The sequence below is a fragment of the Colias philodice genome, chromosome 25 (genome assembly GCF_061535455.1).
Source record: "Colias philodice isolate Cphi_HAF_F1 chromosome 25, ilColPhil1 Martin Lab GWU primary, whole genome shotgun sequence".
In the NCBI taxonomy this organism is placed as follows: Eukaryota; Metazoa; Arthropoda; class Insecta; order Lepidoptera; family Pieridae; genus Colias; species Colias philodice.
This window is the reverse complement of record NC_143110.1, coordinates 4381100-4406291: the sequence shown is the minus strand read 5'-3', so window position 1 is coordinate 4406291 and position 25192 is coordinate 4381100. Positions and strand designations below refer to the sequence as shown.

Here is a 25192-nt window from a genome sequence, read left to right as displayed (position 1 = left end):
CTTTTTCTCGATATGTATAAGATCTCGTGTCATAATGTGATAGCCTAGGTATAATATGTTGACCCGACCTGTTAGTAATATTCATGCAAAATTTAAAGTAAATCCGTGCAGTACTTTTAGATTTTAGCCCGAACATATATACATATACAAAGAGACAAACCTACAAAATTTCTAAAAACTTTATTTAGATATCTAATTATAGGTACTAACCTAAGTGTAGTGACGAATGAAGCCGTGGAAGAAAACATAGTACCTAATTAATGAAAAGCATAAGTTGATAATTCTGGTTTTTAACATTGAATTGAAATTATTTTATTGTATTGTATTGTATTTTCTAAACAGCAAAGTTAAATGTAGTTTTGTCGAAAAATGTTACATTCAGCTGAAGAAGAACTTTCCGAAACTTGTCTAAGAGTTATAGATTAAAAATGCTGTGGCACTTTCAAAGGATTGTAAATTTAGAAGAGTCGGCAAATTCTGTTACCATCAATGCCCTTTTAAAAAAATAATATATCAATTATGTAAATAATTGAATAAAAAAACAATAATCCGTGTTTTCATTGAAAACTCCCCTATATGTATACTCGTATCCTGCAAAATGAAAACAATACAATAACATAAGTAATAGCTATATTGTAAAAAGTATCGAATGTAATTGGAAAAGCAACTAATGGAAGCAACCCCACAAAAACATCCCCATTCGTAATATAAATGATAGAAAATGTAACAATAATCAAACATTAATTATAACCGTAAAATTAATTAAATTCGTCCATTCGTAAGGCGTAAGCTGAAAACAATATACGTTGACCTTTTATCTAAGGGCTTTGTAACATAAAACGCGATCTTAGCACGCGACAAAGCGATAACACACTATTACAAAATAATATTGTAATACTGTGGCGATAACTTGACGCCGCGCTATGACGCCTCAATATATTGTACTACACTATATAATATTATTATGTAATACACTATAATTATAAAATTCATAAATTTGTGCGTGGGGCTAGTTACACGATAAGTATGATTAATCAGTCCAGTTTTTATTGATAAGTACGTCAATATGGAATATCCATTGGTAAGTAAAAATATTGACATCCATCAGTATGCTAGTTAAACGTTATTTATTGGCGGAACACAATACTTTACGTGTAAATGCGCCCTATGTCGCTCTGTTTGACAATTATATGTCATCGCGTAGTACAACACAACTCGGCATCAGCGCGTCAGGCTAGCGCCTTGACGCGCGCTAAGAACGCGTTCTATCTGGCAAAGCCATAAGGGCTACATTAACATACCCTCACAAATTGTACTTCCTCTTGTGATTCACAAAACCTTTTACTTAATCAGATTCCTTAAGGGTCAATGTGTCAGTGGGAAGCTTTCAATCCGTACTTTATTAGTGTATCCATTAAATTACTGGGTGATGGTGTTTTTGAATCTTATGTAATCTATATATTTTATTATTAATATTATAAAGCTGTAAGTTTGCTTGTTTGATCGCGCTAATCTCAGGAACTACTGGCCCGATTTGAAAAATTATTTCGGTTTTAGATAGCCCATTTATCGAGAAAGGCATCATCACGCTAAGACCTACAAGATCGGAGCAATGCGTGCAAAACCGCGGGGCACAGTTAGTATCATTCTATAGGATTACCTTTTAGCGAGAAGTTATTGAGATATATTAAATACCTAATAAATTTCTGCAAAATAACTAAGAGTTTATATATTTAGTAGGGGACTGATGATATTTCTAGGGATACCACGAAATCACGGACGATGTCGAATAGTCTTTTATATTACGTTTTTTACTACAAGTTTTTATTTTAGCTTCCTTCACTCTTCATTTGACTTTTGTATAGAGAAATGTTAGTATTATGTCGTCTAACTGAGCATTGTAAGTACAAAGACGTAATAAAAAAGACCTTGCGACATCTTCCGTGATTTCGTTATCTCTAGGGATTCCGTGAAATATCTGATGACCTCATTTCCCCGTTGCTCGTTAAACTCAAAATCAAATCAATCTGTTTTTATGTAAATATAACGCTGTGTAAAGATTTCTTCCTTCTGTAACACGAATAATCGATAATTGATAGAGTATTTTGAATATAATATGTTATATGTATAAATTATACTAAACCATACAAAACAAAAAAAAGTATTTAATTTATTACATACTAGCGACCCGCCCCGGCTTCGCACGGGTGCAATGCTGATACAAAATACACTACTGAAAAACTGTGAACGTTGTACCTATATAAAATTAAAAACATAGCGGCCCGCTCGACTCGCCCGATAGCCGGGCGGCGCGCCCGGCCGGTACCGCCGCAAACGCTACGTCCCGCAATTTTTAAATCTGTAATATCTTCGAAAATATTCACTTAAATCATACTGTGTAAAGGGCCATATAGATCTATATTAAATGAACAATGTATTCAAGGTATTTAATTGGTTAAGGATTAATGCTGTATTGGTTAAAATCGCATCGAAAATTAGCCATTATTTGTCGTAAAAAGTAAATGACAAAAAAAAGTTATTGTGGGTTATCCATAAGAGATAGACATATACCATCGCGGACTTTTCTGTAGACCTTTTCAATGTGTATAATACTTAGTACATTATTTTGATAAAACTCGTAGGGTTCAGCCTGCGTTTGCAATGTATGCGGAAAAAATGTAAAAATTTACGACATCACATTAGAAACCTCAAAAATAACAGTACTTCTTAATATTTAATGGATGTTATTATACATATAAACCTTCCTCTTGAATCACTCTATCTATTAAAAAAAACCGCATCAAAATCCGTTGCGTAGTTTCAAAGATTTAAGCGTACAAAGGGACATAGGGACATAGGGACAGGACAAAGTCGCTTTTCCTTTTATACTATGTAGTGATTAGATAAGATAAATCGAAGACAAAAATATCTTTGCCATTTATAACAACACACTTTCCATATTTCGCTAGTCAATAGGCATAAAAGATTTATAAAAGACTACGGTATAGTATTACCACCTGTATATTTAAAAAATTATATTCGATTGTGACTATCGATAAAGCTCGATTACTAAAAAAGAATGAAAATATAAAGTCATAATTAAAATCAAGTAAAAGATTGAGTAAAAGCGAAACATTTATAAAAGGAACAATAAATGTGTGTACATTTGTGATTGGTGTTGAGATTGCACTAGCTTCACTGATTGTTAACTGCAGATGTGGAAGAATAGTCACTATATACATGAAAATAGAGTCTATATTTGCATCTATACTGCTCAAATACATGTTGTATCATAGCTTACCAAAATAAGTACACAATAATGTATTGTTGTTATGTTACAGTGTCATAGTATGCATCGACAAACCACAAAACAACTCTAATTATTTGTGTCAAAAATGAATATTAGAATTAGATGTTTATTTCGTACTTTGCAGCATTTAATACTTTTCCTGGTTTTAACAGCTCTAGATAGATACTAGCAAAGACTATCAGGCTTCAGAGAGGTATCATTAGTGCAATTTGATCCTAATTAATACTCAAGGGAAACAATTAGTTGCACTATAATCTATATTATAGTAAGAAACATTAATCTATTTAGGATGTGTCAAAGCTCTATAGGCACGATTAACAGAGATCGTTTGATCGTTGTACATAAAATATTTATGAGTTTTTTACTTCTCTCGTGAATAAGTTTTTATGAAACAACTATTGTAGTAGGTAATAACCATAATGATGAGACTCGTCTCGGCTTAAGAGTATTTAGTAGGCTTTACAATATACATTTTTGTTATTGTTCGGGGATTTTCTTTGTATCTGGGTTGTCTATTTATACTTTCGTTATTGAAAGTAAATCAATTTTTAGCAATAACTTTCAATAAATTGACAAATAGAATATCACTGGTATTAACAGCTCCATACAGTTACTGAAACTACGTGCTCTCTTGTGCACCACGAAACCACAATCTATTTGTAGCTTCGTCCAACTTGTGCCTACAAATTTTGCGTTTTAATTTCCGATTGCGCCTGTCATTCAGTTGGTTTCGAAGCTTTGTTTCGAATCTGAACTAAGATTGGCTGAGGTGTGTTCGTTTTGTTCCAACGTATTTACAAGAGAATGTATGCGTAATAGTATAGTATTATATTATACTAGCTGCGCTTCGCGGTTTCACCCGCGTGGCTCCGTTCCTGTTGGTCTTAGCGTAATGATATAATATTATAGCCTTCCTCGATAAATGGGCTATGTAACACCGAAATAATTTTTCAAATCGGACCAGAAGTTCCTGAGATTAGCACGTTCAAACAAACAAACTTTTCAGTTTATTATAATATTAGTATAGATGTGGTATGAGCGTGCAAATGATTAAATCGTCCCATTTGTAGACGGACATTATGCGACGCTCACAGCGGGAAAGTCATTACGCTCTTCAAGGAGATTAAGTTTGGCGGTAACGTATGTTTTACGGTAATAAGCTTATTATTATTGTATGTTATGGTTGTAACAGCTCTATATAGATACAAAATACTTTATGAAATAAAACAGTAGGTAACTAAAACGATACTCTAATTCATTCGTTTACATTATAAATAAACGACACATTTATGAATATGCGAGAATAATAAGACATGAGAAAATTATGGAAAAAAGTATGAATAAAGCTTTATCAAACGGCATGTTCCAATCTATTAAAAATACATTTAGATGGTACGTAATTGCTAATTGCCCACAAAGAAAAGGCCCCTAGGGAATAATTATTTCAATTCAATTCCAATCACATAATTTTATAATCGATTCCTGATAACGCTAAAGATTGCTTCTGAAAACGACACGGACATTGAATGCCGCCATTTATCTAATCAGAACAAAGAAGGTAATGTCCCGAGACGCGATAAAACGCACCTGGGATTATTCTGTTCAATTTTACATATCTATAGGAGCTTTTACTTCTAAATATTTTTCAATGATAGCATATTGGAGTATGTTTTAAGCGTGTTTTGTGTTTTAAAATTTTATATTGTATTTCTAAATATGCTCTAATAATTATGGTTATGTTTTAAATACGTTATTATTTATGCAGTAGGAAGAACTTTATTTACCTAGAAGGAGATAACGGATGGATAATATAGATTGATGACAAATAAGCCTTTCCTAAGCATCAATGAAAATTAACGCACTACGTTGTCGTCACTACAATAGACGTTCGCGTTGTATCACAAAACTCACAATCTTTATGTCCGTTAATAACTATCTGACTACAATACACATAAGCAGGTAAATAATCTGGAGTGTTATTAATTTAATTGTCTCAAAACCATGCACTCTATGATAATTCTAAATCGACTGTAGCAAAGTCCATAATAACACAGCAAAATGACTACAAAGCTCACCATTCTTGTGCCCATAGTAGCCAGCGCCAGACGAAGAGCCGCTGCCGGTGGACGAGGCCTGCTGCGGCCTGCCCTCGTCGTCCGCCTCCAGGGGCAGAGTTATCGCCTCCATTGCTAATGCAACACTACACTCTCATCACTGCACTATCACTCTCACTTATTGTGGACCTGCAACAATAATTGGGGTACATTTTAATTAAATACAGAAATTAAACAAGTTGCGTCTGCGTATTGCGTCTATTTTTAACGTTAATTTAGTTAAAAAAGCCATATTCAGACCATACGTTTAATTAGAACTGACACACAATAAACGTATAACAACACTCGTCTCGTCGGGCGATACAATGAGTATTATAGTATGGTATTATATTATCTGTATTATACATTAAAAACAGCATTCTATGAAAAAGGTCCTAGGTACCTACTTGAGAGATTAAGGCTTATACATGCGCTAATAATCTTGACCATACTTGACGGATCTCAAACCTCTCCCGCTGCACCTTCTTTTTTCCTCGCATTTTGTATTTAAAAAGATACCAATCAGTGAAACAAAAAATCCTCGTCAGGGACTGTTGTGTAACTGATAATTTATTAAACATAAAATTTTCAGAGCTCTAAGTCAGCAGGTTACGAAGTTTATAGAGTATTTGCGGAAAAATCGATGACCACGGCACATTTTTTTTTCTAGAAATCTATTAACTTTGGAAAAAAGTCCTCGCGAGCAATTAAAGATCAAAGACCATCCTATTTTATATATTTTTTTCGGTATTGTGCTTTATGTTGTACCAGACTTTATAGAGGTTGAACATAGTCGAAATTGCCGGGTAACGCCTTAACGTCATGTTCATTCACATACAAACGAGTTAAGCTTCATAGACTTATACACAGAAGACAAAGACGACTTATACATCATAGACTTATACCATAATTTAGGGCAGGAATTTTATAATTTTCCTGTTTAAAATTTGATTAACTCAATTAAACTGCATTTGACATCGGCACCAGTTGACAGGTGGATGCACAAATCTGTCCAGAGCAAATTGGACGAGAGCCAAATGTAATTATTTACGCATGGAACTGCCAAAATATTTATTTTAACGTTAGTTGAGACACAGTTATCTAAATGCGGAATGGGTTTAATTACTTTTCAGTTTAATTTTGTATAAATTAATGGGGAAATAGAAAATAAATGACTTTCTGTATGGCTAAATAAATTCGAGAATCGAAACATGTCGTGAATTTGTTTCAAATTGGTAACGATCGTAAATAACACTTTCAATGAGTAATGATTAAGATAATTTAAAAGTTTATCTTTAGTGAAAATCCTATTTATTATTTATATTTGTTAAAAGCTCGCGTCTCATATTATGGCACTTTTTTAGATGTTAAGTGAAACATATTGATTGATTGATTTTCCTAAATATCTATCTCGGTATAATAGTTTCAGAAGGGATTATCTATCTCAAAATAACCTTCTGATTTACGCAATGAAATACCTACTTACCGTGAATACTGTATATAAGACTGTATATGTATCTACGTTAGAATTATGTCGCTACCCTTCTATGAAGATGGTATCTGTGCGAAGGAACACTCCATTTACTGCATTTAAACAGTTTAAAGACTTCATAAATCTTAGTGACGATGAAAATCTTAAGTTAAAACGATCTCATAATTTAATGCAGCATAAACACAAAAACGTACAAGAAAAGATTAAAGATGTGAGTAAATGCGGTCATAAAAGACATTAAATACGCGAGTAAAAGTTTGCTTTTTTAGAGTTCCGTACCCAAAGGGTAAAACGGGACCTTTTTACTCTGCCTCCGCTATCTATCTGTCTCCAGGCTGTATATCAGAAATCGAGATAACTAGAAAGCTGAAATTTTCATAAATGATGTATTTCCGTTGCCGCTATAACAGCAAATGCTTGAGTTTGAGTTTGAGTTTTGAGTTTGAGTCGGTTTACTGACGATAGTTGAACGTGACAACGTCCGATTGCGCTTCTTTGTCACTCGTTCTGCGCTCTCGCTTGCACTACAAGCCTTACATGGAACGCCTCAGAGCGAGGTAACGCCGCATGAGTCATGTTTTTTCGTGCGTGCAGCCGGCGCTATCGAATTATAAGACGTTGTCACGTCAAAAAATATCCTCCATACAATAAATGATTTTCTATTATAGTACGGAACCCTTCATGCGCGAATACGACTCGCTCTTGGCCGGTTTTTTTACATAATACCTTGCTCTTAGTAACATTAAGAGCTGTCAACGTTTGGCCAAACTCCAAAACATTCTGGGATTTAGATAAAGTTTTTTGTTACAAATATTCAGTGTTTCCCGATTATTTATTTCAGTTATAGCTGTTTGAAGTGGCGATTTCGTTTTTAATAAGCTTTCAAATTAATCGTATGTTATTACTTATTAGACTGTCAATTTTGACAGATCGTTAAGTATGTAATTTTACAAGAATAAAGTAAAATAAAGTTTCAGTCTGATAAATTAGTAAAACTTGTTCTATAGTATTTTGAAATTATACTAGTATAGTTTAATTTGATGCTGTATCTATTTCTAATTTTAAACAGATGGATAAATTTTAATGTCTATTATTTCAATATACCTACTTCAAACTTCTAAGTTTAAATGACTGCATTTTTTTAGTAAATTAATCGTGTTAAATAACGTAGGTCCAACAGATAATTAAGTTCATCCAAAACAAACAAAATTATCCATTCCCTTGATAATAGCACAATTTTTGCAGTCATTAAACAAACAACAAACAAAGTCCACAGACCATTAAATTAAGTACGAGTTTTTAAACACTAATTTCCAAGCGAATCTCATTAATATTTGTCAGAAGATATCCAATGAGGAATGAGCTAATCTCCTTTTTGTGGTAATGGAAAATCTATGTAATAACATAGTATAAAGAGAACAATTAGGCTGACTCCCGGCGTTTAGGAGCGCACGATACCTACACTCGCGAAGCGCAGGGACACTTGTCACGCTGATATTTTAAATAATTGTATAAACAAACATTGACCGCTCACAGCAATGGCGCCATCACGGGAACGGTCCATGAGAAGGAACCGAGCTGCGTTGTGTGCGTGGGTCAAACTTGCGTTCGTATATGACGGGGGGCGTGGCCAAGCGCTCCGCGTACTTACAAACTGCGCGATGTACCTTTGTTCGAAGATAACTTACTTATTCTCTTTATACTATGGTACTAAGCTATCAATTTCAATCTATATTTCACTATCAAGATTATTAATGAAGTTGCCTGTCGCAAATGTTTGAAAAAGTTTACGTGGTTTTGAATTTCATAATCAGATATGTTGATTGATGGTTTTCTTTATGCAAATGGTCTTTTTGTGACTTATTATTTAAGAATTAGTGTTAATTGTATGTGCTTTTATACGAATATATTGATTACCTACGTGAATTGTTCATCGTATTGAATAATATAGAGTTTATGTAACTTGATATAATTTTGAGAATATTACCTATTTTTTTAGGCTTATAGGCTAAGATTTTATTGACTTTGAAGACTTTCTTTAATTATCATCAGTTTTGTATACCACAATAATTATAACACTAATTATACCTAAGAATTATACTAATGGAAAATATTTTTTTTAAGTTTTTGGTATTTCTCTATCTGATGGGCCCTTTTCACAATTGACAGCGTTGGCCCTACAAATGATCGTTACTGTTTTATCTCGATTGTTTAATTAATTGTTAAAGCTTTATCAAGTCACAGAATATACAAATTAACAGTTAATAAGTCAACTTAGCGTTAGAAACGTTTCGTATTACGCAAATTCACAGCACGTATAAGGTTTCAACACGTACCTAGGTTCCCTAGCTATCAGATCTAGGAAGTAATTTGAAGTTCTAACAGCTTTATCTAATTTTAAGTTGTGATAGATCGAATATCAATGGGGATTGCACTAGTGATTAGATCAATGAATAGTTGGTACTAACTTGCATTGACTTCTTTTGTAGGTTCTTATCTATACTAATATTATAAAGCTGAAGAGTTTGTTTGTTTGTTTGTTTGAACGCGCTAATCTCAGGAACTACTGGTCCGATATGAAAAGTTATTTCGGTGTTAGATAGCTCACTTATCGAGGAAGGCTATAGGCTATATATCAACACGCTACGACCAACACGAGTGGAGCCACGGGGGTGAAACCGCGCGGAGCAGCTTGTATGTAATAAGCAAAGAAGCTACTAGAAACTAGAGTATTGTCGCGCTAGTACTATCTTATATTACCATGGTATTGTTATTAAATTGATAGAACATTGGTATGAAATGCTATTCGATAGATAATAAATATATTTATAATGAAAACATAGCATTTCTCAGGTTAAGATACCTACAGGCAACTTTACATAGTTGCACTGTATTTATTATTGGGTTAGTTACTCAATTATCAGTCAAAACATTGATCAGATTTATTAAATAATTTGGAAAATCCAAAAGTGCACGCCTCATAATTTTTTTTTAATAAATATTTATTAATTATTATTTTTGTTTATTTAATAACAATTAAACCACATCGAATCAGACCCTGAAAAATGAAAGGGTTCTATTCCTGAGCATACTCAAGCGTAAGAGAAAAAAAAAGACTCGATTAGTAAAGTATTTCGGTCGCTATCGTGTTAACAAGAAAAAGGATCCGCACATACAGACACACGGAGGTCCAAGACAGAACTTTTTTAAACTGTTTTTTAACTAGTTTAAATAACAAAAATGACATCAAAAATATCATGAACGTTAAAAATAGTGTTTTTTCTTAATATGTGTGTGTATGTATTATCTTACAAGTGCAATGTATGATACATAAAGACATTTTAAGTTTGAAAAATCAGATGTTTTGCGCGAAGTGACAGCTGTAGTACCCACCTCAACGCTTCGCTTATGAGGCGTGCAATAAGTGAAATATTACGTATATTATTTAAACACACATCCATTGCGTATCGCATATAACATATTTATATATAAATAAAATTCCTTTCTCATGAAAAAATGGCTACCAATTAAATTAGGCGAGGTATTCTAACAAAAATGTTCCCAATTGAATAAATTTGGGGTAAACTTTTTAGGACCTTTGAGACTTAAGGGTATTTGACTTTATGTAATAATATATTGAGGGTTAAAAGGGTTTTAATGAATAGTCTTTTTACCATTACATGTACATATTACAAAAGCAATTTCGATATATTCTTTGACTGGTTTTATGGAAGCTATCAATTATTCTAGACCGTCTCGTATCCATTTACTAGGTACCTACCTACTACATTTATATTTTTATATAACATTATCCATACTATAGGAAATAATGGTAATACTGTGCTAATATGTGCAAATATTATAAATGCGAAAGTAACTCTGTCTGTCTGTCTGTTACTCAATCACGCCTAAACCAATGAACCAATTTTCATGAAATTTGGTATGGAGATATTTTGATACCCGAGAAAGGACATATGCTACTTTTTATCCCGGGAAAATGACGCAATCCCGGAAATCCCACGGGAATGGGAACTATGCGCGTTTTTCTTTGACTGCGCGGGCGAAGCCGCGAGCGGAAACCTAGTATGTTATAAACAAGATATGATAGAAGTTTAGAAGGTACCAAAGTCAGCAGCTTAATAAACAGAAGTTAACCATAAACAATAAGACGAAGTTTCCAAGAAAACTAAGTCTAATCTATCTTAAAATCTGTTAAAACACACCTACAATACAATAATATTACCATATTGCTTCTTCCAAGACCTTCTTTTGATCATTCATCTGAATCTGCGATCTGAGCGAATCACGTTGTTATCAATTTGATTGACGGTGCGAATATTTCCCAAGTACTGTATCTAGGCCTTATAAATATTATATTATTAGTGTATCTTTTATTTGTCCTGAATTATACTGAAAAACAAGAAGTATTGGTGCATTTTTGAATGGCTAAATGTGTGGATAACATGCTACTATGTATCGTTTACAAGAATAAACAACTATGGCCATAAAAATAGTACGTAGTCCTTCATTGATGAGAAAAAACGAAAAATGTTTAGGTATTTAGAAGGAATGGTATGGGAATATAACATTTATAGCCGGTAAAGATACTCTTCAGGCAATGTGCTATTTCAATATACGATAAGATTAACTCGCCAAAAAAAAAATCTCCGCCAACGGCCTTAATTTATAATTTTGACCGTTTAATAATTCAATTTTCATCTGCTCTATAGTCTTGCACATTGTTTATAACATGTATGTCTGTGTTTATAACCTATAACATGTTCAAGGACATTATATGTACTAGTATTATATAGTTGCTATACCGAATCTTGAGTCACAGCTACCCTTATAAAAGAACCGATTCTATATATATTTGCCTATAACAAACTTCATCTTATGTACAAATAACATCGTAAGCCAATCGTAAATTCCCATGACGTAATATAAATCACTCAGCCATGATACTTGTTTTATAAAAAACGTAATCGCCTATAAATCTTTCAGACGGGCGGAATTTGAAAAGTTTGGACGAAAAAGACGTACCTATTAACAAAGCATTCCGAATACTGTGGCTAATGTTGCCAATATTTATATTTTGCGATATTTTTAAAAATCTATAATATCGCTCTAGTATAATAACCCTTTGTAATCCTTCTGTAATAATTGAATTAATATTTTTTTTCTTGTATTAGCATCTATGTAAACACTTTTACTATAATTTTTTGTTAGAAATCAGAAAACTATTTTTTACGAGAAGTTTCAAGTAAATAAACATTACATTATATGTACCTATATCTAGAAAGAAATAAGTCAAAAGTAATATTTTATAATGTATTAAGTTTCGTATGACGATGAGTTATGAAGAAATCTGGGAGTTGATAGGTTGGAATTTCTCTTGCACGCTCTACGTTTGTCTTCTCTATATTATATTTCTTTTTCAGTTTTCTAACGTTATCACATCTAATATTTACAACTACATAAACGTTGCTTGTTGTACCAAAATGCCCATTATTTCTTCAACTATAAGCTATGCAGAAAGAAAACTCTCGCATAATAATTTGGAGTTCCAACTGAAATTTACAATTATGTCATATACAGTGTAACTTGGTTAAGTGGGACCTGGATAAGTGAGAAACCTCCATAACTGGAACTCATGCTGAGGTCCCAACACTTTGGCACTGAATTACCTCTGTTAGTGGGAGGAGGTATACCTCTATATCTGGGATTTGTTCTTTCGATTTATCATCATAGTTACCTCTATAACTGAGACAGCAAGTAAATTGTATATGCATAAACCTCTGTAACTGAGATAACATTGTTTATTTACTTATTCTTATTCTACTCACAAATTCCACTAGTAATTCCAAGTACGTAAGTACTAATTTTGAGCTTCAATTACCTTCAGTTTTAGTTTCGCTTTACTATCATACAGATGTTTATTTGAAAAATGTCAAATTATTATTGGAACCCTCTGTAAATGAGACAGATATTTATTTATACCTGTATATCTGAGACACTGGGTAAGTGGAATACCTCTATAAGTGAAACGACATTGCCGGTCCCTTGGTGTCTCACTAAACCAGGTTTCACTGTATATAGTCAAGTGAATATTTCCATCCTTTATGAGCCTTTTAAATTGCTCCTAAAGCAAAGCGTTTTGAGAGCTCTAAACGGTATTTATATTATTTTTACTATAAAAGCTGTATGCATATTGTGGAAAGATTTACTGCGGGTGGGTTGCAGTTGGTTTAATTTTCTAAATGCATATTCTAGCTGTCAGTTTATATGGAACAAGTTATTTTTATACGGTTCTGAGATAAACGCTGTAGACGGTTGCAGTGTTTAGTGTTTTTTATATGTGAAAACGTTTTTAGTTGTCGGTGTCGGTAAATGTTTTGTTTTTCATAGTTTGGTATAGAGATTAGAGGTGTAGTAAGTGTTAGGTGTAAAATATGCATTGAAATAAACATTTTTGATGTCATTAGTAAGTTTAAAAAACTATGTGCTAACTCTTGATAAAGATGTCATTTCAATATTGTTTTAACATGTAGGTATGTTAATAAATGGAGCTTGTTAATATCACTTACTAGCTGACCCGATAGACGTTGTCCTGTCTCAAATTGTTGAACCCGTGAAGTTTATATGGCCGTTAGTTTTTGCATTTACTTAATTTTTGTCGCAAATTTCTTGAGATTTTTTTTTCATAAGATCGTTCTGCTGACAATAACGAACACATCAATATAATAATTATCATTTATAAGGTCAGATTGGTTATTGTAAAACGATCGTAGATTTTTTCAGCTTTTCCAGATAACATAAGAACAATAAGACCTTCCTAAAAACGGGCAGTCAAGAGGCGATATACCTGTTTGAATTTTGACTTCATATTCTAAGAAACGAAATTACATATCTCCATAAATGTAATAACCGATAAATTTAATCGCGCGTTGAAATACATTTCTAATTTTCCTCAATTATTGATATGAAAAGAAGCAATTCCTTTCAAACATTTAATTAGAAATAAGCATTGAACGTCGCATTCATTCGTTTCAGAGATTTCCAAGAGAAATCATATTGATAAATATTTACGAAATATGTTTACGTTGAATACTGACTTTCAATGTCTATTACCTACATAAATTAAAATGTTTGTGTTTTTTTTTAATCCGGACCAACACAAGACACGATTAAGGACTTATTTACCTATTAAGTTTTTTATTTATAACTTTTAGATTTATTTTGATAATTAGTTAATGTACTGTTTAACTACTGTTGATTAAATTAACTCTACATGATGATGATGAAACTGTGCAAGAATACTGATTTTAAATGAAACCGTAAAAATATGAAAATATTAAAAAGCATTGTTTTTCAATTCAAAGTCTGATATTCTATTTATCGAGGAACACAGAAATTTGAAATGAAATGATTTATTTGTATGAATTATTGTCGTTACAAAGTTATAATAAATTTTTCTTTTGGGTTCTGATAAAGCGAAATTTGTATTAAAAATAAAATCCTTTGATATTTTCATCCTAACTGATTTTTGATAAAAATCTTAAAGTTAGATCCTCTTTGATAATATAATAATATTCCTGATTAATAGGATTTCGCCGAAATTATGGCCAGTCGTAAATATATCGAGGCTGAGTGGAGGCAATTTATGAGACAGTGCCGACCACGCATTCATCATACGCAAATGTACTGCAGGACTTTGATGTGACGTTTATAATTAGGTTGGTTATTTTTACGTAAATTTATTTCCAGCTTAAGAGAATAGTAACGACTATATTGACAAGATATAATAGAGATCGATCCGCGGAGATATATTACAAAAATATGCTAAATGTGTGTATTCTGCAATCTATACTTAATATTATAAAGCTGAAGAGTTTGTTTGTTTGTTTGAACTCAGGAACTACTGGCCCGATTTGAAAAATTCTTTCGGTGTTAGATCATAGCCCATTTATCGAGGAAGGCTATAGGCTATAATATATCATTAACAACAGGAGCGGAGCCACGGGGGTGAAACCGCGAAGCGCAGCTAGTAAATAACTTTGAATGTGATAGTTACTATTACAAAATTAATTAAACAGATGTGAATTTTTCTTATATTATGACGTCATTCAGCATTGAAAATCTTTGTCTTTTTTAGGAAATTAACTGCGTAGAATGCATGCAAATACTAAAGAATTATCTGATCTACTTGGTTTTAACTGGGTTGTCTGGCAGAAATTGCTTTTACGGATGAAGTTGAGATCTGCACATATTTATTGTCTTCAAACATATTTTTGTAAAAATTACGTGTCACAATAAAGCATATTGTTTTACCTGTTACAATTGTTCCATTAAAAAGTCAACAATAACAAACATTGCTAAGTTTAACCGCATAATCTCGTTGTCTCTGTTATACAATTTCCCTTTAAATTTTTATATTTACTTAAGGTTTTCCTCCGAGGGTGAAAAGGTAAGGCAAAGTACAGTGAAAAAAAGCTCGAAACTTTGGTTAATTTAACTTAGTTAAGCTGACGTACTTAATTTGTCTTTTAGGGTCTAAAAAACGCATTTACCTTTCAAAATTAGTTAATTTTTTCGCTGTTGTGTTTTTAACTGTTTATTTCAATGTTTATCTTAATTTGAAGCCGTTGTGAAGATTTTCTGAATATTACAACATTTTTAACTTAATTTACTGATTTTTAGTTTGGTGGATTAAGAATTAATTTAAAAAAATAGAGCCTTACAATAAAAATGTCTATTCAAGTGAAACCAATTCTGCTATAATTGAATAAATACAATATAGTTGAATATAAGTGATACTCCGATAAGTATACTATACGTTTTCACGTGTAACAAACACATACGCATACACATAAACATATACGAACACATGGGAACAAGCTTTTGACTTATTATGTTTATTGCATTTCTTAATTCACTCCACACCTCTTCAACTGTAGAGATATGTTATACTAGCGGTGCTCCGCGGTTTTACCCGCAGTGTTCCGCTCCTGTTGGTCTTAGTGAGATGGAAGCCTTCCCCGATAAATGGGCTATCTAACACAGAAATAATTTTACCAATCGGACCCGTTCCCGAGATTAGCGCGTTCAAACAAACAAACTCTTTAACTTTTATTATATTAGTATAGATACAATGTCGTATATCGTCATATAGAAAATATACTTTGAAAACATCTAAATTCAATACACTTGGGTGAGTTCGTAACACATTGAATAAAATGTTTTCACGCCATATTACATAGAGCTGGCATGGCTATGGCATGGCGATTTGGTGCCAGTGCCAAGACGATATATTTATTCGTCTTTCTAACCTCTTTGTTGTCTATTCTTTAGTGAAAGAGTTACAAGTCACTACTTAGAATTTAGAAATCTTATGTGTAGTGTATAAGGTAGTTACTATAAGGGCCGATTTTTCAATGCTTGGTTAAAACTTATTCGTCGAATAATGTATAAAACTACATTTTAAAAAGTATTCTAATTGCCCGTATTTGACAGTTTAATATTATCGTGTAATACTTTATTGGACGGGTAAGTTTTATCTGTGGTTTTATCCAAGGATTAAAAAATCGGCCCTTAATATTATAAATTTGAAAGTTTAGGAGGATGGATGTATGTGTTGTATGTTTGTTATCACGCAAATACTACTGTACTGTGAGATTTCCGTGATAAATTCGGGCAAATGTCTTATTCTGGGTCTTCAGCTACCTATCGGTTCAGTAGTATTTGTGTGAAGGAGTAACAAACACTCATCCATCCATCCACACTCAAAAACTTTTGCATTTATAATATTATTACTAGCTTTCCGCCCGCGGCTTCGCCCGCGTTTTTAAAGAAAAGCCGCATAGTTCCCATTCCCGTGGGATTTCCGGGATAAAGCCTATCCTATGTGTTAACCCAAGTTACCCTATATATGTGTGCTAAATTTCATTGTAATCGGTTCAGTAGTATTTGCGTGAAAGAGTAACAAACACACACACATCCTCACAAACTTTCGCATTTATAATATATACTAGTAGGAGAGGATAGTAGTATTCTGCAACGCGAAAGGACTTACAGCTAATCTTTCTATATATACCTAATATAACAAAAGGTCAAAAAAAATATAATAAGACCATGGTTCAGAACAATCGCAAAAGACTAGAACAATCCTAAACGTAAAGAAAACTTTGAATATAATTCATAACTACTCAGACTGCACTAAGCCCAAGCATTAAAAACTTTCAGTTCTGTTTAATTTTGAACAAAACGATTAAAACTCCTTTAGAAAGGTAATTATTTTTGTTTGAGTTGAGTTTTGCGAGTTCATTAAAAAATATTTAGTATGATTAAGCATCTGTTCAATTGCATTGATATGTCATAATGGTAATTTGCTATGGTACCTACTTCTGTAAAACTAGCGGTCCGCCCCGGCTTTGTTCGTGGTATATAGCCTTCCTCAATAAATGGGCTAGTGTTAGAACACTGAAAAAGTTTCCAGTAGTTCCTGAGATTAGTGCGTTCAAACAAACAAACTCTTCAGCTTTATGATATACTATAGTATTGATATAATAAATAATTCTGATATATTATCAAACGTGATTTAATCCTAGCTTTAATTTTAAATGCAAAAATAGCTCTGGCTGTCTGTCTCTTCACGCCTAAACTACTAAACCGATTTGGATGAAATTTTTGGTATAAAGAACGTCTGCATTCCCAGAAGGTATCTGGGAAACCGCGAGGCACAACTATTATAATATTATAATAATTTAAATTCGAATAATACAATAAATATTTTATACTAATCCGTTAAATCACTATGCAAATACAAATTGCATATCATGTTGGTCATTTAATTTGGCGTAATCAACTAACTAGAAATTTCAGATTTGTTTGGATTTCGGATTAATGTTTATCTGTGGGTTTTCTAAATAACATTAAATTTATTAAGTGGTGGTTACTTCTTCTATTTAAATATTATTTGTAGTGTATTATCCATGTATTATAAAGCAAACCACCGCGTCTGTCTGTTTGTTCGCCATAAACTCGAAAACTACTGGATCGATTTTCATCCTATGCTTTTTATTAATAAAAAGCGTGGATGCGGTTTAAGTATATTATAATTTGATAAGTTTTGGAAAATAGGCAAAAATTATAGTAATTATTGTTTGCAATGAATTGGAGATCGATGCATTTTTTATTTTTATACGTGTAACACTAATTTATTCAAATACTAACTCAATGCTTAAATATTTAATATTTGAAAGCTTTTTAGTAGATTTAGTTTTTAATTAAAATTTCATATTACGTTAAGTGTTCACACTCATAAAAACTCTTTCGTTTAAAAAGTTTCTAGAGTACTCTAGTTTTGATTTACTTCACCTTAGTACTTCACCATGAAAAAATTTTCCATTGTATATCTAGTAGAAATTATTAACAGCTATTTGTAATGAATGTAAACAAAAGAAGACAATGAGCAGATGTAAGCGAGGTCGGAATCGCGTGAGCAGATTTCTATACCGCTTACAAATAATAATAATGTACGTTATACATTGTTGTATAATTTACTAGCTTTCCGCCCGCGGCTTCGCCCGCTTTGTCTAGAACATAATAAATTATATACTAAAACCTTCCTCTTGAATCACTCTATCTATAAAAAAAAAACCGCAGCAAAATCCGTTGCGTAGTTTTAAAGATCTAAGCATACATAGGGACATAGGGACAGAGAAAGCGACTTTGTTTTGTACTATGTAGTGATATGATGAAAACATTCAAAAAATAACACTCTCCTTGAATTTATATATGTACATTACATGTTATCGGATCTTCACTACATAGTATAAAACGAAGTCGCTTTCTCTGTCCCTATGTCCCTTTGTATGCTTAAATCTATCAAACTACGCAACGGATTTTGATGCGGTTTTTTTGAATACATAAAGTACATAAAGTGATTCAAGAGGAGGTTTTAGTATATAATTTACTAGCAGTCCGCCCCGGCTTCGCCCGTGGTACATATTTACGTTTTCTCTTCGTAAGAACCATCCTCGTACTTCAAGGAATATAATAAAAAAATAATTAACGAAATCGGTTCAGCCGTTCTCAAGTTATGCGCTTACCAACACATTTTGGAATTCATTTTTATATTATAGAAGATTAGGATTTAGACAAAGCGGGCGAAGCCGCGGGCGGAAAGCTAGTAATAACTATAACGATATGTAATAACATATCGTTAATTCAAACTGCTACAATACATATTATGAGCAATTATTGTGGTGTTATAACTACTGTTTTTTCGTCTATTTTCCTAAAATAATAATTTTTACCCCTATTTTAACCCTTAATTTGGCACTGTAAATCGAAAACTTTCATTTTGTCCACTGTTTTTGAAGTCCTATATTTTTGCACTATTACACTAGGGATATTTTGTAGATATAGCATTCGAAATGAGTGAGACACGCCAGGGGACGCATTAAAGGTTCAAGAGGAATGCTCGTTATTTTTGTACTTTTAAGCCTTGTGCTGTTGAAGCAACTTTGTTGCTATATTTCGAAAAATATTGCTACAGAGTTGCATTACATTGCTGTGAAATTTTAAAATATACAAACGAAAGCATGTATAAAAAATGTGTTGATATTTGTGTTGTTACTAATTGCATGAAATTTTATGGAAACAATCGAAATTTTTTGGCCCTAATATTTTTTACGACAGTTGACAAAAGCTTTTTACGCTTTTGTTTCAGTTTATTATCTTTTCTATGAGCCTAAAGTTATCTTTAGACCAAAAGTTATACGTATAGTGACATAGTAAGTTCTGCGTGAAAATACATACAAATAAACATTATGTTATTACTCATAATGCAATGAGTGACCTGCTATAATATAAATCTACTAGTACCTATTTATGGGCAGTATGTGTCCATTAGCTGACCGTGCTTTTTGTCTCTTTAATATGTAGTTATTGATTCATGCATACATCCATACTTACTAATATTATAAATGCGAAAGTAACTCTGTGTGTCTGTCTGTTACTCAATCACGCCTTAACTACTGAACCAATTTGCATGAAATTTGGTATGGAGATATTTTGATACCCGAGAAAGGACATAGGCTACTTTTTACCCCGGGACATAGGATAGGTTTTATCCCGGAAATCCCACGGGAACGGGAACTATGCGGGTTTTTCTTTGACTGCGCGGGCGAAGCCGCGGGCGGAAATTGTATTTATTGGTTTACAACGATTAAGGTTTATGTCACTTACGTTCAGAAAAAATAGAAAAACTTCATTATAAACTAGATTTAAAAACTCTTAAACACAGTTGACACGAAGATAAATTGGAAATACCTACTATCAAACAATCGTACATATTATTATTAATGTACTCATTCAGCTTAGGTACCTACCTGTCTTTAATAAATTAATTAAGGAGTATATGGAGTTAAAAAACTAACTGCAACCAAAAAAAAAAGAACGTGTGCGCCGAACACACGTGTCAGAAGTGAAACTTCTTTGGCAAGGTTCAAAGATATCAAAGTTGTCGCCTAACACACGTGACGTGACGCTGAACGCGCCTGAAGAAGTTTCACTTCACAAATATAGACATAAAGGTCAAATTTAATATTTTAATTTTTAATGATAATACAGGACTACGTAGGTATATAATATCTTAAATAATTTAAATACTGCATTGTTTTATTTCCTAGCATTTTAAAGTAAAAACATTTCAGCGACAAAAACTTTATTACTTCCAGAACAAATTTCTTCACCTAAATAAAAAAAAAAAACCTTTTATTCCTTTGTTTTCGTCTCAATAATTAATTCAACGCAAGTCCGAACGCCACTTTGTTACAATCGTTCGAACGAAAACTAAAATAAATGTGTTTTTCTGCGGTTCTCTAATAAATGGTCTAATGGAAGAGAATTTATGTGTTTCAATATATTTCAAAGACGTTAAGACATTCATATAATATAATTGGTTGGAGCATTCGTCAAAGTACGTTTTAAATATGTGATTTTCCATTATAACAAGAATTTGGTGTGAATTTATGTGGCTTTGGTCGTAATATTATACTTAAATAACATAATATTATATAAGCACCTTTTGATCTCATAAATATTGGCAATACGTGATTTATTAATTATATTATTTAATCAGAAGATTCGAGAAATTACAGCGAGCGTGGTCACGGGGAGACTCGCAGTTAAGTGTTTAATTTCTAAATCTATACTTATATTATAAAGCTGATGAGTTTATTTGTTTGTTTGTTTGAACGCGTTAATCTCGGGAACTACTGGTCCGATTTGAAAAATACTTTCGGTGTTAGCCCATTTATCGAGGAAGGCTACCTATATATATATATATCATCTTGCTAAGACCAACAGGAGCAGCAATAGTATTCGCGTTAAATCAATATCAAGAAAATATTGAAAACTAGCGGTCCGCCCCGGCTTCGCCCGTGGTACATATTTACGTTTTCTCTACATAAAAACCATCCTCGTACTTCAAGGAATATAATAAAAAAAGAATTATCGAAATCGGTTCAGCCGTTCTCGAGTTATGCGCTTACCAACACATTTTGCGATTCATTTTTATATATAAGATTACTAAAAAAATATTTGCATGTAACATTTGCATATTTCATTTTAAATAGAATATAATCTTTTCAATTGCCAGTGGCCGAAAAACTAACATCGATTAATTTAACTCTATATACGAATTTATTATTATACAGTTTTAATAAACAGCGAAATAATATTTAATAGAATTTTATAGCATATCTCTACGATTTAATTGAACATTGATGGATTATAAACAAGTTCTCAGAATTGCCGCTCTAAAGGGAAACATTAAAATTGTGACAAGCTAATGTAATTGCTCGTAATCGATTAAATTTTAAATAGGAAATAGCAGTTTAAATACTGTACGAAAATATCTACAATAATATCCGATTTGCACATCGTCCATGATTAATTTTGAAAAGAAACTGTAGGTTATCAATATCATAGAAACTTCCGTAGGTAGTAAATCTTGGCCGTGGTATTTTTTAATAATAAAATTAAGAATATTGTTACAAAATTTAATGCATTGTCTCTTCATATCCCATACTATAAAAGCTTGTATGTATGTGAACTTTGAAAATATTTTTTATCTTTCAGTAAAAAAAAAACAATATTTAATTACTTATTTCGTGTGCTACAGGGTATTCGTAATCAGGAATAACATTTAAGAACAAAGTTATAAAAACTACAGAATATCCGACTGACCGGTTAAAGGCTTAGTTGGTAGCGAGTAGCGACACTGTCTTCGAAGCCATTCGTGGATTCTATTCCTATTTCCTACCCAGGGAAAATATTTGTGCGATGAACATCGTTATGTGCTGTGTGTTAATTATCTATAGGTATAAGTTTAAATTTAAAATTATATATGCATGTCAGCCATTTGGTTTCCAAAACACAAGGGCCATCCCTTGTTATTAGAATTATTATTATTAATTATTACATTAGCTTAGTATGGGATCAGATAGTGCCGTGTGTAAAAATGTCCTGAAATATACCTAAATTTTACATACCTAAACTTTTATATACATACCTATAGATATACACACCTCTGAGTCTTTCTGGCGCAATAGCGCCTAGTTAACAATTCAAACCGAAGTGAAGCCAGAATAAAGGCCTAAACAAACTAAGGAATATTTCTTGTAAAATTGTAATAAAACCGGAAAGTGGGACAATGAACCGTTAAGCATAACAAGTGACCGCTTGAGTAATGACGACTCGACGCTCCGTGGTTTTTCTTATTTTTCCCCCTTGAAAAGCGTTTTGTAATTCTTCACTAATTTACTAACGAACTTATTGACATTAGCTATTTTTCTAATGAGACAAATGTCCCTATTTAACTATACTATGTATATCTATGCTAGTTTTCTTCCTACTGATTTTCTCGCGTAGTCAAAGAAATTCGTATGGAAAATGTGTTTATCCGCTGTAAAAAATATCCTAAATCACTCTATAGCCCTCTAACTATCTTCAGACACAAAAATCATACGATTAAAAAGCTTCGGTGTGACATGAAAGAAAGACAAACTCACAAACATACATTCACCTTGATAAGGGAGCATAAGTGTAAGACTATAACTATATAAAATCCATAGTCAGTCTGTTTAATTGCTACCATTCGGAATTGAATTCAGAACCCTCTTCGTTCGTTTCAGCCGTGGGACGTCCACTGCTGGACAAAGACCTCCCTCAAGGATTTCCAGTACGACCGGTCACCGGCGGCCTGCATCCAGCGGACCAGGTCGTCTGTCCATCTTGTGGGAGGTCCCTAAATATACGCAATTTCAGGAAATATACAGGATTTAACTTCCCAAATAGGTCCTTACCCTCTTAATAAGTCCTTAATAAACGTTTAAAAAACCTATTTGTTCTCAATTAAATAAAGAAAGACGAGACATTGATTAGTTCAAACAAAGATTAATGAACTTTAGGCAAAAAGTTGATGTAAAAAAGTTTTCGTTTGAAATTAATTGACGTACATTTAAAATTTAGAGCCTTAAAGGTTGACCTTTGTTAGCTCTTTCTCAATGATAAGAAAGACCAATTTCTCTCCCTGAGAAGGATATATTTTAAATTGATTATAGTCCACTTTTTATAATGATTATCACTACATAGTATAAAACAAAGTCGCTTTCCCTGCCCTATGTCCCTATGTCCCTTTGTACGCTTAAATCTTTGAAACTACGCAACGGATTTTGATGCGGTTTTTTTTAATAGATAGAGTGATTCAAGAGGAAGGTTTATATGTATAATAACATCCATTTAAATAGTGGAGAAGTACTGTTATTTTTGAGGTTTCTAATGTGATGTCGTAAAAAATTCCATTTTTTCCGCTTACATTGCAAACGCAGGCTGAACCCTACGAGTTTTATCAAAATAATGTACTAAGTATTATACACATTGAAAAGGTCTACAGAAAAGTCCGCGATGGTATATGTCTATCTCTTATGGATAACCCACAATAACTTTTTTTTGTCATTTAATTTTTAGGACAAATAATGGCTAATTTTCGATGCGATTTTAACCAATACAGCATTAATCCTTAACCAATTAAATACCTTGAAGACATTGTTCATTTAATATCTATATGGCCCTTTACACCGTATGATTTAAGTGAATATTTTCGAAGATATTACAGATTTAAAAATTGCGGGACGTAGCGTTTGCGGCGGTACCGGCCGCGGCCGGCCGCCCGGCTATGTATTTTTAATTTTATACCCGTGCGAAGCCGGAGCGGGCCGCTATGTTTTTATATACAACGTTCACAGTTTTTCTGTAGTGTATTTAGATTTTAGTATCAGCATTGCACCCGTGCGAAGCCGGGGCGGGTCGCTAGTAGTAACTAAACTATTTATCTCAAAATAATATTTAGTTTAGTTATAAGTTATAACGAATATAGATTCGACTATATCGATCGATCTATAGAGATAAGATATCTTAATAGATTTCAATTTATTACATATATTTTACTAATTCAACAAAATCATGCTTGAAGCTTTCGTCGTAGAATAAAACGCAAACAAATGTATGTACATAAGTATTTACTTATGATTTCATAAACATTAATTATTCATAGTAATGCAATACAATAACAATAATACAGTATAAAAGCTCTTTAAAAAAGTCATCCAAAGGTTCATCATTCGTTAAAATCATACTTAAATACACTCACAATTTCAACGCTTTGTAATTTAAATTTATAATAAAACACCATAATAATTCCACAAGCATTTAATCCCTTGGTAATGATCAATCTCTATTTGAATTCGCACCTTAAATATTCATGACAACAAAAAACAACTTTAAAAAGTGATCTTTAAAGCTCTACATAATAAATTATATTTAAAATCAATCTACAACAATTAAGCAGTAATAACTAATTTATTATATAGATTATAAAGTTACCTTCAAGGTGGATTATCATCACTTCTTCATTCACTACTAATTACGATAATATTTTGATTCGCGTAGAACCGCCCTAGACAGCTTTTACGTCCGACGCGTCGTAGCATCGGGCGGGTACTGAAGCCTGCATCTACACTTTATGCATTTACATCAATCGAGCGAATGCTCACTCTTACCCCACTATGTCAAATTATTTTAGTGTAAACAGGCGTAGAGAATTATTTCCTTGTACTTAGTGCGTTAGAAAATATTCTATGCAATGTTCTAATACTGAACACCTGAAGACGAGTGTTCGTTTACACTAAAAGATCACGAAAGAATGCTCTTGCTCTGGCTGTATGGTCG

At 32.6% G+C, this 25192-nt stretch overlaps 1 protein-coding gene across 2 annotated transcripts in view; it reads right to left on the bottom strand.

The window, feature by feature from the left end:
• Positions 1-24945, bottom strand: part of LOC149477311 (uncharacterized) — a 57715-nt gene extending 32770 nt beyond the window's left edge. For both annotated transcript variants that reach the window (XM_089710807.1, XM_089710806.1), the window contains exons 1-2: positions 24848-24945; positions 5386-5553 (exon numbers count right to left, since the gene is read on the bottom strand). In XM_089710807.1, the coding sequence (XP_089566933.1) occupies positions 5386-5497 (112 nt within the window). In that variant the 5' untranslated portion in view covers positions 5498-5553; positions 24848-24945. The remainder of the gene's footprint in view (positions 1-5385; positions 5554-24847) is intronic.
• Positions 24946-25192: the final 247 nt, after the last annotated feature.